The sequence below is a fragment of the Bombina bombina genome, chromosome 4, assembly GCF_027579735.1.
Source record: "Bombina bombina isolate aBomBom1 chromosome 4, aBomBom1.pri, whole genome shotgun sequence".
In the NCBI taxonomy this organism is placed as follows: Eukaryota; Metazoa; Chordata; class Amphibia; order Anura; family Bombinatoridae; genus Bombina; species Bombina bombina.
Window position 1 is genome coordinate 674622676 of NC_069502.1, and position 16073 is coordinate 674638748.

General features: G+C 36.7%; 1 protein-coding gene across 1 annotated transcript in view; it reads left to right on the plus strand.

Moving 5' to 3' along the window:
- Positions 1-16073, plus strand: part of ROS1 (ROS proto-oncogene 1, receptor tyrosine kinase) — a 474496-nt gene that overhangs the window by 67591 nt on the left and 390832 nt on the right. Inside the window, exons 7-8 of the mRNA XM_053712162.1 lie at positions 7926-8002; positions 15261-15377. Of these exons, the coding sequence (XP_053568137.1) occupies positions 7926-8002; positions 15261-15377 (194 nt within the window). The remainder of the gene's footprint in view (positions 1-7925; positions 8003-15260; positions 15378-16073) is intronic.

The window sequence follows — 16073 nt, forward strand, 5'->3', positions numbered from 1 at the left end:
ATTTAGTGGCATTCTAATTACCAAAAAGCAACACCAAAGCCATATAAGTCTGCTATTTCTGAACAAAGGGGATCCCAGAGAACAATTTACAACCATTTGTGCCATAATTGCACAAGCTGTTTGTAAATAATTTCAGTGAGAAACCTAAAGTTTGTGAAAAAATTTGTGAAAAAGTGAACAATTTTTTTTATTTGATCGCATTTGGCGGTGAAATGGTGGCATGAAATATACAAAAATGGGCCTAGATCAATACTTTGGGATGTCTACTAAAAAAATATATATATGTCAATAGATATTCAGAGATTCTTGAAAGATATTAGTGTTCTAATGTAACTAGCGCTAATTTTGAAAAAAAATGGTTTGGAAATAGCAAAGTGCTATTTGTATTTATTGCCCTATAACTTGCAAAAAAAGTAAAGAACATGTAAACATTGGGTATTTCTAAACTCAGGACAAAATTTAGAAACTATTTAGCATGGGTGTTTTTTGGTGGTTGTAGATGTGTAACAGATTTTGGGGGTCAAAGTTAGAAAAAGTGTATTTTTTTTCAATTTTTCCTCATATTTTATATTTTTTTTATAGTAAATTATAAGATATGATGAAAATAATGGTATCTTTAGAAAGTCCATTTAATGGCGAGAAAAACGGTATATAATATGTGTGGGTACGGTAAATGAGTAAGAGGAAAATTACAGCTAAACACAAACACCGCAAAAATGTAAAAATAGCCTTGGTCCCAAACGGACAGAAAATGGAAAAGTGCTGTGGTCATTAAGGGGTTAAACACAGTAAGAAACTCTATATTCAGCTCTACCATCCATTGAACTTTGAAGAGTGAGACAAGCACTTTTTCTGGTTTGGGAAAAGTGATCTTGGATGCCACATTCATGCAAGAATCTTTCAGACCTGTTGTGCTATCTATGTACAGTGGTACGCCATTTTAAAGTCTAACCGCGCTTAGTCACTTTCTCCGGAGATCTAACCATACTATATGCAATGGAGAAGCGAGTTATTCTCCTGTTACGTGACTTGATGCACACTATGGATGCCTATCAGGGTGAACTAGTAGCAGAGCTGAGAACAGCTAGGATGGGAAGCCGAGATATGCTGACAACTAGTGAGGCCTCAGAGCCAACTGGAGGATACATACCGGATACGCCACGGGTGTGTTCCGATACACCTCAACGATCAGAATTTGTGCACCGCGAAATACATCCTCAACCCTATATGATGGAGTTAACTGGGCTAACCGCACAAACAACTTTCCCGCAGCCTATTGCCGCTACACAGAAAGGAACAAACTCTCAACAGCCAGCAATTGAGCTACTGTCTTCAATAACACTCACCGCCAGAAGTAACACAGCGGTCTTACCACTTACGCTTCAGCCAGGCCCTGTAAGCATATCGAAGCTGGAATCCGTTTTAATGGACATACATTTCTGGACTGAAGCAGGGCGGCACATTGATGCTTTGCTTGCGATTTGTGCTCTGACATCCCCTCATGAGAAATACGCTGCAAGGGGGAGAGGAGACCGGACATCGGTTATGTCATCCCAGGCTGCCACATTGAAGCTGAAGGGTTCACTTATCGCAGATTCCGCTTTAGCCCAGGAACTAAAGATTACTAATCCCTCTGATGGAAATCTTCTTACTCGTTCTGGCATAGGGTAGAGCTTTATAAATTGGCTAGATATTGGGGAACTCATCCTACTAGCGGTAATACCCTATAAACTGGACGTCTGACCACAAGTATTGAATGAGGTAATCTTTCCCTAATTGACATGATACACTGAAAAGTGATTATTGCCCGACCAGACTCAGTGATTTTCCCACTGCCACTACATCTTAGACATTTCTCGCCAAACCTTAGTAGAACTGTATGATAACACCCTAAGAGACAGCTTTTCAGCGAGTGATGAACTGTGGACTGCACTCTGAATCATCCTTTTAAGCCCCTGGGGCTGTCTGCTCATATCTTCTCTGAGTTAAGGATGTTCTATTTAGGTTACATTAATAATAGCTCTTTATGTGATTGAAACCTCCTTGTAAGCGCTTTCATTTTGCCTAGGATATGTTGTTTCAAACAGTATGGTTTAACTAAATGTATGTCCAAATATACAAAGCTTGATGGTATAGAGAGAGGTAATACTGTTCAGGGAGGTTTTACATGACGACTGTTCCATAATCATACGGCAGGAGAACTATGTAGACTAACCCTGACTGTTAATGACAAAATATGGTTTTGCCACTGAGGGTATACAAAACATGTGCCCCCTTACAGATTAATCTCTACGTTTTTTTACGACGATAGTCAATCTGACATATTAGACATGCCTATATGCTGTTTGTAGTTTGACTATATATATGGCTGTGCACTTATCTGCAGTGAGAATGATGCCATGCCATTCCTCACATTTATATTCATATATCACAATCAAAGTTTGCATAGACTTAATAGTATGAAGTTTGTCTATGTAGAATGTAGGTCAGCTCATATAAATAATGTCACCCTGTTCCGTATGAATTGGCTGAATTATCAACACTTGTCCACTATCTAAGTTAAAATCCCAAATATGGTTGCTTACACTACTTCACGAGACTTATAAGATAGGTTCTCATTTTAGTTAGTTTAATCTAGATTTAACATGTTCTTATCCCTCCTCATTTGTATAAAGTCTCTTCTTACGAAGCTAAATATATACACTACGAACATTTAGAAGTTGTGATGAATATTGCAATGGTGCCATTGCTTAGCTATACTGTCCTAACCTTCCAGGGTATAATTGCCATCATGGGAAAAATGGCGCTGTTAGAGAGTAGTGAAATATTAGTCGCTTTGCAATAGCCTATTTTAGGTCTCTCATAAAAATATCAAATAGCACTAGATTATCTATACCCTACTAAACCTGTTATAATCAGAAAATCCTTAGGATCAGAGGTATATAGGTACATCTTCAAAGTTATTTGCCAGAGTATATGTGTGGCTACCATCCTTAGTTTCCCTATGACCACACTTAGCCTATCCAGAGGCACCTAATATAGTAGTACAACCTGTCTTCTTGTCCACTAAGATATGTCTGAGATTTTATTATTGCAAAAATTACTACTTTAAACATGTGAATACTTCCCTATTTTCCCTGTACAAGCTAGTAATTGTGCTAATGTTGCTAATACCATATATTTAGGTGGCCAGCAACAAAGTTGCAGGACAACCTATTGTTATTGTTCGGATTATTATTATTATTATTATTATTATTATTCTTTTTATTCCGCCAAGCTTTGTATTCAATTGCCCATAACTGCTTAACTGTTTTTGCAAAGCTCTTAAAATCAGGTATGCTGGTACAGCCTATTGCTGTGCTACATCTCATGCAAAATTCAACTCATAGGTCACATGCTCTGGCAGCCATATTGCTTTTTGCGCCAAATTTCGACAAACGCTTAAAAATCTTTAGCTCTGGAACTGCTTATGTTACAACTTTGAAACTCGCTGTGCTTAGTGCTACTATGACCTGAAATTGCTATTGCTCAAGAGAAGTGCCTAGGTCACATGATGTGGCAGCCATCTTGCATTTTGTGAAAATATTCAAACATCTTCTTCTCCTAAACCGCTTAGTGCAATGACGCGCAATTTTGCACATATGCTCCTTGTAAGGTCCTCTACCAAGTTTGTTCAAACTGCGATTTTTCCATACTGCGATTTTTCCATAATCAACATGGCTGCTGTGAGACATTAACCTTTTTATCGCCATTTAATTGCGTAAATTTGCACTTTATACATTAGTTTTACAATATTTAACAATATTACAGTGTAATAGACACATGATTACACATAGTCATAACCCTTAAAGGCAATATTGCAGTTAAAATTTGCATTGCGCAATCGCCTTCGTGAAATAAAACATTTGCAAATTTTCATGAAACTTCTGCAAATTGTAGAGGTCTATAGTGAGCATTAGTATGTGCAATTTGAAAGCCATACATTGCATAGCTTGGCGGCCATTTTGTTTCGTATGCGCCATTTTTAAAAACTATAAAAATCTTCTTCTCCGAAACCGCTTATGGGACAGACTTGAAATTTTGTTTATAGAGTTATCTTATGACTAACATTCAGATTTGTTCAAGAGAAGTTGATACGTCATGTGGTTTGGCAGCCATTTTGAATTGTTCAAAATTGCTTAACGATATATTTAAATTAATAATAAAACAAAAACCGTTTTACAAAAATGCTTTATTTTTGCCATGTTTATTGACATCTATAGTGAGCACTATTGTGCGTAATATGGAGGCTGTATGTCTTACGATCGGGCAGCCATCTTGGTTTACGCGAAAATTTCGAAAGTCTATTTTCTCTGCAACCGCTTTTATAAGAACTGTGAAATTTGCTGTACAGTCTTATATTGTTACCTATATTCATAATTGCTCATTAGGAGAGAATCAGTCACATGATGCGACAGCAATATCAGTTTTATGTTTATCGTAATTATTTGTAATTCAATACTTTCTCTTTTGAGTCAATTGCTCACAGAACGCAAATTACTTATGCTAACCTCTTCAAATCAGGTATGCTGGTACAGCCTATTGCAATGCTACATCTCATGCAATAATTAACTCATAGGTCATAAGGTTACGCAGCCATATTGTTTTTTGCGACAAATTTCGAGAACTGCTTAATAATCTTTAGCTCTGGAACTGCTTATGTTGCAACTTTGAAACTTGCTGTGCTTAGAGATGCTATGACCTATATTTTCCATTGCTCAACAGAAGTGACTTGGTCACATGATGTAGCAACCATCTTGCATTTTGCGAAAATCTTTAAACATCTTCTTCTCTTAAACTGCTTAGTGCAATAAAGCGCAATTTTGCACGTATGCTCCTTGCAAGGTCCTCTACCAAGATTGTTAAAATTGTGATTTTTCCATAATCAACATGGCTGCTGTGAGACATTAACCTTTTTATCGCCATTTAATTGCGTAATTTTGCACTTTATACATTAGTTTTACAATATTTAACAATATTACAGTGTAATAGACACATGATTATACATAGTCATAACCCTTAAAGACAATATTGCAGTTAAAATTCGCATTGCGCAATCGCCTTCGTGAAATAAAACATTTGCAAATTTTCATGAAACTTCTGCAAATTGTAGAGGTCTATAAAGAGCATTAGTATATGCAATTTGAAAGCCATACATTGCATAGCTTGGCAGCCATTTTGTTTCGTATGCGCCATTTTAAAAAACTATAAAAATCTTCTTCTCCGAAACCGGTTATGGGACAGACTTGAAAGTTAGTTTATAGAGTTATCTTATGACTAACATTCAGATTTGTTCAAAAGAAGTTGATACGTCATGTGGTTTGGCAGCCATTTTGAATTGTTCAAAATTGCTTAACGATATATTTAAATTCATAATAAAACAAAAACCGTTTTACAAAAATGCTTTATTTTTGCCATGTTTATTGACATCTATAGTGAGCCCTATTGTGCATAATATAGAGGCTGTATATCTTACGATCGGGCAGCCATCTTGGTTTACGCGAAAATTTCGAAAGTCTATTTTCTCTGCAACCGCTTATGTAAGAACTGTGAAATTTGCTGTACAGTCTTATATTGTGACCTAGAGTCACAGTTGTTCATGTGGAAGGAATTGGTCACAAGCTGTGGCAGCCATATTGGTTTACGCAAATATTTTGAAACTGTGTTTTCTTTCCAACCGCTTATGTTAAAACTGTGAAATTTGCTGTATAACCATATATTGTCACCTAGAGTTACATTTGTTCATGTTGAAAGTATAGGTCATATGGTGTGGCAGCCATTTTAAAAAACGCAAACATTTCGAAAATGTGTTTTTTTTTCCAAATGCTTATGTTAGAACTGTAAACAGTTGTTATATAGCTTTATTTTGTGACATAACTACTTATATGGCATTGCAAAAATAATGCGCTGGCCACCTCTATTGCTGCTTGCAGCTATATTTTATATTTGTTATGTGTTTTATTTTAGTGGTGGCTAACTTTCATTTCTTGCTTAAAGGTCTCCTTTTTAAACTATTAATCTAATAAGTGACCAACTCGCCTTAGGGCGTGATTATAATTTGCAATGATACACTGTCACTACATTAAGAAGTAAAATTGAGGATAAGCTTGCCACTTTGCAAACTCTCATGTGTTCTAACGGTTTCATACATAAACAGAACAGTAATCAAAACTTGACTACATCTATTATATATAGACACAATTTTATTGTTAGACCTACGGGTACCTATGTTGGCTAATTGTTATACAATTCTTATGTTATGTTATATACTATCTGTTTTCTCATGGTTTCCTCATGTAATCTAAGTCTTAGATATGCTTAAAATATCTCTCATATGTACTAAGATAGTTTGATTGTTTGCTGCACGACACCGCATAAATCTTGGCATATACCAATAACTAGATAATTATACCCAAGACAACAGCTACTAGTCTAAGCAATAATACATCTGCTCTATTTCACATAGTCGCATAAATTTTGCAACTTAAATCAACCCTTCTGCAACCTATCTATTCCTCAGCCTATATGTATCTGCAGGAGATTTTGCTAATTCCCCCACTTAGTTCCATAAGCTTCAATAATATACGATTACTACGATCGGGCATTTCAATGTCCAAATCAGGTACCCTATGCTACTTACTTTTATATATGGCTCCGCCCCCCCACCCCTGTTCCCTATGCGTATAGCGGTGCTTACCCGCTGATTATCCCCCTCCCCCCTATATATCTCAGTCCAAGAGTGGCTGATACTCATGCTAAATCTCCACAGGCTGATGGTTTGGCCCTAGGTAAAATATTATTAGAATGTGGAGTTCATACGCTGATAATATAAAATGAAGTTCTATTTTCTCTCGCCTAAGATATTGTCTATCTTCATATTCAGATTTGAAATGTATGTGTATACTACTTTCGCAATAATATCTCTGTATAGACAATGTATTATTCTCTTTGTTGTAACTTTGGCCTTAGGGCGAGTCCTTGTTGTGATGATTTATGCTTAACTTCAATAAAAAAATTATTTTCAAAAAAAAAGTTTTTGTATCATGTGACAGCCACCAGCTAATCACAGACTGATATATGTATACACTGAGAACTCAGTGGGAGCTGGTGCCTCAGATGGAATGCATAAATAAAAGACAGCACGATTTAATATTGGGAGAAAATTGGAAAATGTTCTACAATTACATGCTCTATGTGAATCATGAAGGAAACATTTTGACTTTTGTGTCAGAAGCAGTGGCCCTTGGGTATCAGCAGGTATGATTGACACTTGTGCAACTAATTGTGCAAGAGCAAGGAGTGGTGCTGCACAAACAACTGTTTGTAATTTTACTGCTAGCCTTCCCCTGTTAAAGGGACACTAAACCCAATTTTTTTTTCTTTCGTGATTTAGATAGAGCATGCAATTTTAAGCAACTTTCTAATTTATTCCTATAATCAAATTTTCTTTGTTCTCTTGTAATCTTTATTTAAAAAGCAGAAATGTGATGCATAGGAGCCGGCCCATTTTTGGTTGAGAACCTGGGTTATACTTACTTATTGGTGGGTAAATGTAAGCCTCCAATATGCAAACGCTATCCATGGTGCTGAACCTAAAATGGGCTGGCTGCTAAGATTTACATTCCTGCTTTTAAAATAAGGATAGCAAGAGAGCGAAGAAAAATTGATAATAGGATTAAATCAGAAAGTTGATTCTATCTGAATCATGAAATAAAAAATTTGGGTTCAGTGTCCCTTTAAATATTGTGTTTTTTTTTATTAAATATGAAAAGTTTAATTTAATAACTTTATATATTTAAATTAATGCATTAGTGTGTAATAATGGTAATAAGTACACCTTACTCCAATGCATTCCTTCATTTTGTAAACATGTTCTTCACTAATAGGTTTTCCATCACTGCAGTAAATGCTGAAGGGGAAGGGCCTGCTGCAGAAGCCAACATTACAACAGCAGCGTCAACAGGTAAATAATATACTAAATATTGTTTTTATTGTCATGAACACTACTTGCTAGATAAATGTAGGCATATTTTGTCAATATTGGTGCACAAGATGTCTTCCAGTTTTTGTTGAAGATTTTTACATTTTACAAGTATTGGCTGATTTGATTCTTGAAATTCAAACAAGCCAATAGGATGAGAGCTACTGAAATCCTATTGGCTATTCAAATCAGCCAATAGAATTTCAGTAGCTCTCATCCTATTGGCTGATTTGAACAGCCAATAGGAGTTCAGTAATTCTCATCCTATTGGCTGATTTGAATTTCAAGAATCAAATCAGCCAATAGGAATGCAAGGGACACCATTTTGAAATTGCTCCCTTGCATTGAAGATCCAGTGTACGGCGGTGAACGTATGCAGAGGACGCTCCGCCCCTGATGTCTTCAAGGATGGATCCGCTCTGCACCATTGGGATGAAGATAGAAGACGCCGCCGGGATGAAGATAGAAGATGCCGTCTGGATGAAGATAGAAGATGCGGTCTGGATGAAGATTTCTCGCGCCTGGATGAAAACTTCTGGCCGTCTGGATGAAAACTTCTCGCCGCCTGGATGAGGATGGATGTCCGGACTTCAGAAACTGTGAGTGGATCTTCGGGGGTTAGTGTTAGGTTTTTTTTTAAATCTTTTGGGGTGTTTTTTTTGGATTAGGGTTTTGGGCTTTAGGTAAAAGAGCTGAATATCCTTTTCAGGGCAATGTAAAATAGCTGAATGCCCTATTAAGGGCAATGGGTAGCTTAGGTTTTTGTTAGAGTTAGGTTTTTTATTTTGGGGGGTTGGTTGGGTGGTGGGCTTTACTGTTGGGGGTCTTTGTATTTTTGTCCAGGTAAAAGAGCTGATTTCTTTTGGGAAATGCCCTACAAAAGGCCATTTTAAGGGCTATTGGTAGTTTATTGTAGACTAGGTTTTTTTTTTATTTTGGGGGGCTTTTATTATTTGTATAGGGCTATTAGATTAGGTGTAATTGTTTTTATTTTTGATAATTTCATTTGTTATTTTTCGTAATTTAGTGTTTGTTATTTTTCGTAATTTAGTATTTTTTATTATTTGTAATTTTAGACTTTTTTTTAGTAGTGATAGTTTTTGTTTAATGTGTAATTTAGTTTTTTTAATTGGTAGTTATTTTAATTTTAGTATAATAGTTTAGTATAATAGTCAAACACCAAAAAACATACACTCAGAAAGTGAAGCAGCAAGAGCGCTCTGTAGGATAAAGGGTGTTAATATTACAATCTATAATTACACAAACAATGCATATGTGTGGATGAATGTAAACACACAATGGAGATGAGGCAATCAAATGAACAACATACATACAATGTAAATGATATACAATGCAGATGAATAAACACACAATACAGATGAATATCCAAACACTGCAAAAGGATATGTTTGATTCAGGAATTCTTTACATCAGACAGCAGTGTGTAAAACAGGTGATGCAGCTTCCCAAAACTCACAGCACTGGAGGCTGGATGTCGCTAATACAAATACAAAAGAAGGGCGGCGCAAAACACCTCTAAGTGCAGACTGTAAGATCACAACAATTTTATTAAAGCATATGACGATTAAAAACTCACACTCTCAAACCTCAAACATATGAGGTATGTTCAGTCACAGAAATGAAAATACACTCAGATGCTCAATCCTCCGTGATAAAGTCCCAGCACACGAACAGTCCTCAACACGCTGTTGTGCGATTACCACAAAGAGTTGAACAAAGTTCCCAGTATAAAGGTTCGTAATAAATAAATATGTCACAGATACAGTCACAGAAATGAAAATACACTCAGATGCTCAATCCTCCGTGATAAAGTCCCAGCACACGAACAGTCCTCAACACGCTGTTGTGCGATTACCACAAAGAGTTGAACAAAGTTCCCAGTATAAAGGTTCGTAATAAATAAATATGTCACAGATACTAACGCCAAAAGCCCATACTGTACCAGACTACCAGGTTGAAAAAGCCGGCTACCCTGCAGCTGGTGTATGCTGCGTGATGTCAAGATGGTGGGCGGGGCCTAATGCGTTTCGTAGGACGTCTTCCTACTTCGTCAGAGGCTGCCCACACTCTATCTCCGCCGTCTCTTAAACTACTCCTCCAATCTGGAATAGATTCTCATTGGTTATAAACAGCCCAATAATTGATAGTATATTAAATGAAAATCAGAATAAAAATAAAATGAAAGTAGGGCAGCAAGTGGTGCCCTACTTTCATTTTATTTTTATTCTGATTTTCATTTAATATACTATCAATTATTGGGCTGTTTATAACCAATGAGAATCTATTCCAGATTGGAGGAGTAGTTTAAGAGACGGCGGAGATAGAGTGTGGGCAGCCTCTGACGAAGTAGGAAGACGTCCTACGAAACGCGTTAGGCCCCGCCCACCGTCTTGACATCACGCCGCATACACCAGCTGCAGGGTAGCCGGCTTTTTCAACCTGGTAGTCTGGTACAGTATGGGCTTTTGGCGTTAGTATCTGTGACATATTTATTTATTACGAACCTTTATACTGGGAACTTTGTTCAACTCTTTGTGGTAATCGCACAACAGCGTGTTGAGGACTGTTCGTGTGCTGGGACTTTATCACGGAGGATTGAGCATCTGAGTGTATTTTCATTTCTGTGACTGAACATACCTCATATGTTTGAGGTTTGAGAGTGTGAGTTTTTAATCGTCATATGCTTTAATAAAATTGTTGTGATCTTACAGTCTGCACTTAGAGGTATTTTGCGCCGCCCTTCTTTTCTTTTGTATTTGTAGTATAATAGTTATGTTAGGTTAATTGTTAGTTTAAACTTAGGTTTCTTAATTTTACAGGCACTTTTTTTTATTTTAAGATAGGGATATTGTAAATTTTAATTTAAAGTTAGGGGGTGACAGGTTTAGGGGTTAATAGTTTAATTTATTAGTGGCGATGTGGGGGGGGGGGGGCTGGTGGTTTAGGGGTTAATAGGTTTATTTAGTAGTGGGGATGTGGGGGGCTGGCGTTTTAGGGGTTAATAGGTTTAGTTAGTGTCGGCGGTGTCGGGAGTGGTGGAATAGGGGTTAATAACTTTATTATAGTGGCGGGGATGTGGGCGGGCGGCAGATTAGGGGTTAATAAGTTTTAAATAGTGTTTGCGATGTGGGAGGGCGGCGGTTTAAGGGTTTATGGGTGTTAGTGTACTTTGTAACAGTTTAGTTATGAGTTTTGTGAAACATTTTTGTGGCGCAAAACTCATAACTACTGCTCTCAGAAGGCGAAATGGATTGTGTCGGTATAGGCTGTAACGCAAGCATTTTAGCCTCACCGCACAACCTGTAATACTGGCGCTATGGAAATCCCACAAAAAAACGTCATTTTTTTGAGTGCAGGATTGATGTTGCGTTACAGGCTAAAATGCTTGCAGTATAGCTATACCGACACGACTCGTAATGGCTGCGTTACTGTTTTTACGTTGAAATTGCAATTTTTTTAGCGTTAAAACCGTAATGCACAACTCGTAATCTAGTCGAATGTTGGTCACACAAAGCTGGGGAACGGGTAGAAAAGATGCTATCTATCTTTTCAAACAATAAAAAAAAAATCAAGTAAGCTGTCCCTCTAAGTTTTGTGACTTTTGATTGTGATAAGAAAAAACAGGGTTGGCACATGTTAAGTATAGAGCCATTTTTCACCAAACCAAAAATTGCTGATCAAAAATAAAAATGGCTGATTGTAATAGGGTCAACCTCAAAAAGGGCTTATCTGTACCTGTCTATACTCCAATAATTATCAAATAATAGATTGTGATCAGATAGCTCTCACTACCTTTTCAAAATGTTGTATGGAAAAAGGCTGGTATACTTTAGAGGTGTACTCATTTGTGAAAGCATAAATTAATTTAAAAAAAGGCTGCAGCATAAGCTTGCATCTCTGTTTTTGGTTTCTGCAATCTTTTTTTTTCTTAGCACAGGGTTTGCGCTTCAGGCATTTGTAAAATAAATGAAAGTATAGCATCATCATCATTTATGATTTTGTACTATCCTTACAATCTCTACATGTTTCATCAGTGGCTGAGTTCAATGTAAAGATATTGCCTTAGGCATGTCTGAGACTTTACCTGTAAAGCCCTCCAAAACCAATGCTTATTTGTAGTTCACAATAAATTTCCAGCAGATCAAACAAATAATGCGTTTTCAGCATACTTTTCAAATAACACAAAGTCTATTAATGCTGCCCCATTCCAGAGTGTCTGAGTTTAAAAACTTTCCTTTACCATCAACCCCCCTTTACTGACTTAAAGAGACCTTTATAGCCTCAGTACATTCCAGGGGAGCTTAATCAGACTTATTAACAAAGAGAGAAAGAACCTAGTAAAATCTGGACTAGATTCATGGTATCATCTTGACACTGGGATGGAGAATCAACACAACCTTCTTTCCAAATACTCCACCCCTGGAAACCCATAATGGACAACAAATAAATAGGTTAGTTTAAACACAAATTCCAAATTTGTGTTTATCCTCTTGAGAAAGCACCCAGTAGCGAGCGAGAAACGCGTTTTGGGCAGTGTGTTTGAGCCCGTGGGTTGCAGACCTTTTGATTCAATCAGCTGTTATCGGGTGGTGACCTCACACGCCGACCAGGAAGATCGATTTAGTGGAATCCTGAGGAGTCTGACTTTTTCACGAGGACTCTGTTAAAAGATACCTTTATGAGCATTTGATCTTTTAATCTGTGTGAGTACCCGTAATCTGTGTAAATAAATTGATATGCAAAACGATACTATACTATTTGGGGCTTTCTTTATTCCTACAGCAATTGAGCTCTTCAGTTGTGGAAAAACAAATTCCAAATATACTGCATCCCCAACTCTGCTTAGCACTCTCTCACTTATCCTCTTCCCCCAGCTCAGTCCTTGTGGGAGGAACGACCGTGGACATAACTTAACAAAATCTGGATAGGCATTGTTTTTAATATTTAGCCTTAGCCCTATGTTCAACAGTAAAATAATAAAACTTTAAGCTAAGCAACCATCAGATCTCTAAAGCCCACTTGAATGCAAAGCAACTTGCTGCTTAGATAGAACATGGGTGTTCTTCACCATGAATTTCCTGGGGTAAGACTTCTCCCAAAAAAATATTAGAATAATCTGTCTGTAGAACAAATTATTAAGAAAAATCAGGAGTTGCTAGGACAAGTTGTATACACAAAGCCTCCTCAGATTAATAAAGGCCTGTTCACAATTTGAAGACCACTTTACCATCAATGGAACTTTTGCCTTTGCAGGGTCAATGTGAATGTCTACATCATCCAAACATTTCCAGCAATCTCTGAAAGGATGAGCACCATGTAACACAAATGCTAACACTTTATATTGGAACAAAACCTCTGATTTACAAAAGGCTGTTCTCTTTTGCCTGGTCAGTGTTTAATTTATGTCAGTTATTACACAATTCTGCTAACTCATCACATTTTGGTACCAATACAATACTACTATTCCACTCACTTTGTGGACTCCTCAATAATACCAAGTTCTAAATTTTCCTAATTTTATCACAGTTAGCTTCCTTTCTGCCTTCAGGGATTCTATAAGGTTTAAGGTTTGTTTTTACACCTGGTTCAATAGCAATATCATGTTTAAGAATGTCGGATTGTGGATCCAACCTGGCAATACAGAAAACACATCCTTTTTCCTTCTGATAAAATTCTAAAATTATAAGTTGCTGTTTCTAATGGGGAGACAGTGTTTCTGCAATATATTCACTTTATAAACCTTGCTATTGTGGTTAAAACATCCCTGTCCTTACAGGGATTCAGTAGGGTAACATATTCTGCTATGATTTCCTTCTGTCTTGCCAAGAAGCAAGAAACTTGTTTATGGAACAAGGAACTGCACCATTTCTGCTTGGCGAATAATTCTCAGCCCAGCATTTCTGTTTAGTTAAGTCTTCTGGGTCTTCTGGGTCTCCTGGGCTTTCTGCATATGTTCCTTTACTATGGGCATTACAGCTGCCATTCTGTCCTACAATGTCAGGTTTAAAAGGTCTGTAGCCTTTTTATTTGTAGTTCACAGCAGATCTCCAGCAAATCAAATAAACTGCACATTTTCATCATAGAGTTCAAATATCAGCAAAGTCTGTTAACACTGACCCTTTCCAGGTCCTGCCCTCCAGCTTTTTCCTTCAACATCAATAACACACCACTCATAACTGACTAAACAAGATGTTTATAGCCTAAGAACATACCAGGTGAGCTTAAAGGGACATTTTACCCAAAATTTGATTTGTCTCCCCTTTCCCAATGATCCATTTCACCTGCTGGAGTGTATTACATTGTTTACAAGTAGCTCCTTTACCCTTATTTTGTCATTTAAAATAGCCTGTGGTATCCCCACCTATACTGAAAGTTTCTATACTGAAGTTTAGTCTATTGACATGCTATGTAGCCACACCCAGAAGAAGAAATTACAGGTGCAGGACAGTTAAGTAATTAAATGTTAATTTTCTAGTGTTTTCTCTAAGTATTGAGCTTTGGTTTACAAACAGATATAAGATAAGGAAGCAAGTATGTGTGCACAAAGTGACAACATAATGAGATCTGCTTTTATCTGCAAGATCAACCTATTGTAATAGGTTGTGGATTCCAAGCACAAAACTAGATATTTCATATGCACAAACAAACCTGAAAATGCAATTTCTCATACAATTTATACTCTGCAGCTGGTATAGCAAGTCAATGAAAATACATTAAGCAGAAAACAATTTTACAGTATACTGTCCCTTTAATGACACTTATTAACAGAGAGAAAAAGAACCGAGTAAAATCTAGGCTTGGCATGCACGTGCTATCACCCTGATAGTAGGATGCAGAATTGACACAAACTTCTCTTCCAAACACTGCACCCAACGGAACCCATACAATTAATAAACAGGTCATGTTAACACAGTCTTTTCAAGGTAATGATTTCTTAAAACAGTGGGTCCTAAGTACAACCCTTCCACAAGTCTGTCATAGCACTGTCACAATGGAAATAAAATGTATCCATATATTTGATATAATAATGAAACCACTTTACTGATTAGTGCATCACATTTGGTAATCATACAAACTTAACCACCTCAACGAACCCAAAAGAGCGCTTAGCCTCTGCAATCCTAACACAGATATTGAATCATCAGCTTCTCATAATTCATACATTTTCTACAAAAGCCCAAGTTTCTGCATATTTATTAGCAATTCCATCTCTGTTTAGTTCCAGATAAAAACCTATGGCTCTTTCTATCAAGAAACAGCACTCTTAAAAAGAGAGAGAAACTAAAGGAGCCATTTGATGAATCTCATTGCTTGCCAGCACAGAGTGAAATCACAGGTAAGTGTGTATACTCATCTTGGCTTGAGTGCGCAATCTGCAACACTGTACAAAACTAGCACGCTAGACATAGCGTTACTTGTAACTGCTAGGTATTACTGATAATGATGTTTGCTAGTTTTTAACACAACTAGATGTGACTTATATGCTTGGATTTTAAATGGATATGACAACTAAACACACTGATTAAACAGCGCTAACTGCTAGGGATGATTCAAAATCTTAATACTGTAAAGCAATAAATACAAAAATAAAAATACCAAAAAAAATAAAAGATAAAAAAATATATATATATATGTATATAATGTTTGAATAAAAACCTTAAAATGAATATAAACTTGCAGATGGAAATATATAAAAAAAAAAAAATATATATATAAGGGAAATATAACCCCTCTACTACATATGACAAACAAATATCCTGGAAAGAAAAACTATACAATCTAAAGAACAAATAGTATTATTGTTATTATACGAGACCTGTTGCAGCTGATTGACCGAGGGTGTCCTTCGTGCCTCCCGGAGTAAAATAGAATCCCAAATCTGTAAAACACACAAGCGCAAACAGACTCAAGTGTAGGTAAGTACAACAAACACACCACACAATATGGATTGCACTTACAAGATGAAAATTTATTCAGGCGTTTGTTAATTATAATAATGATGAGCTTGAAGTTAAAAAAAAATCGTTCATAC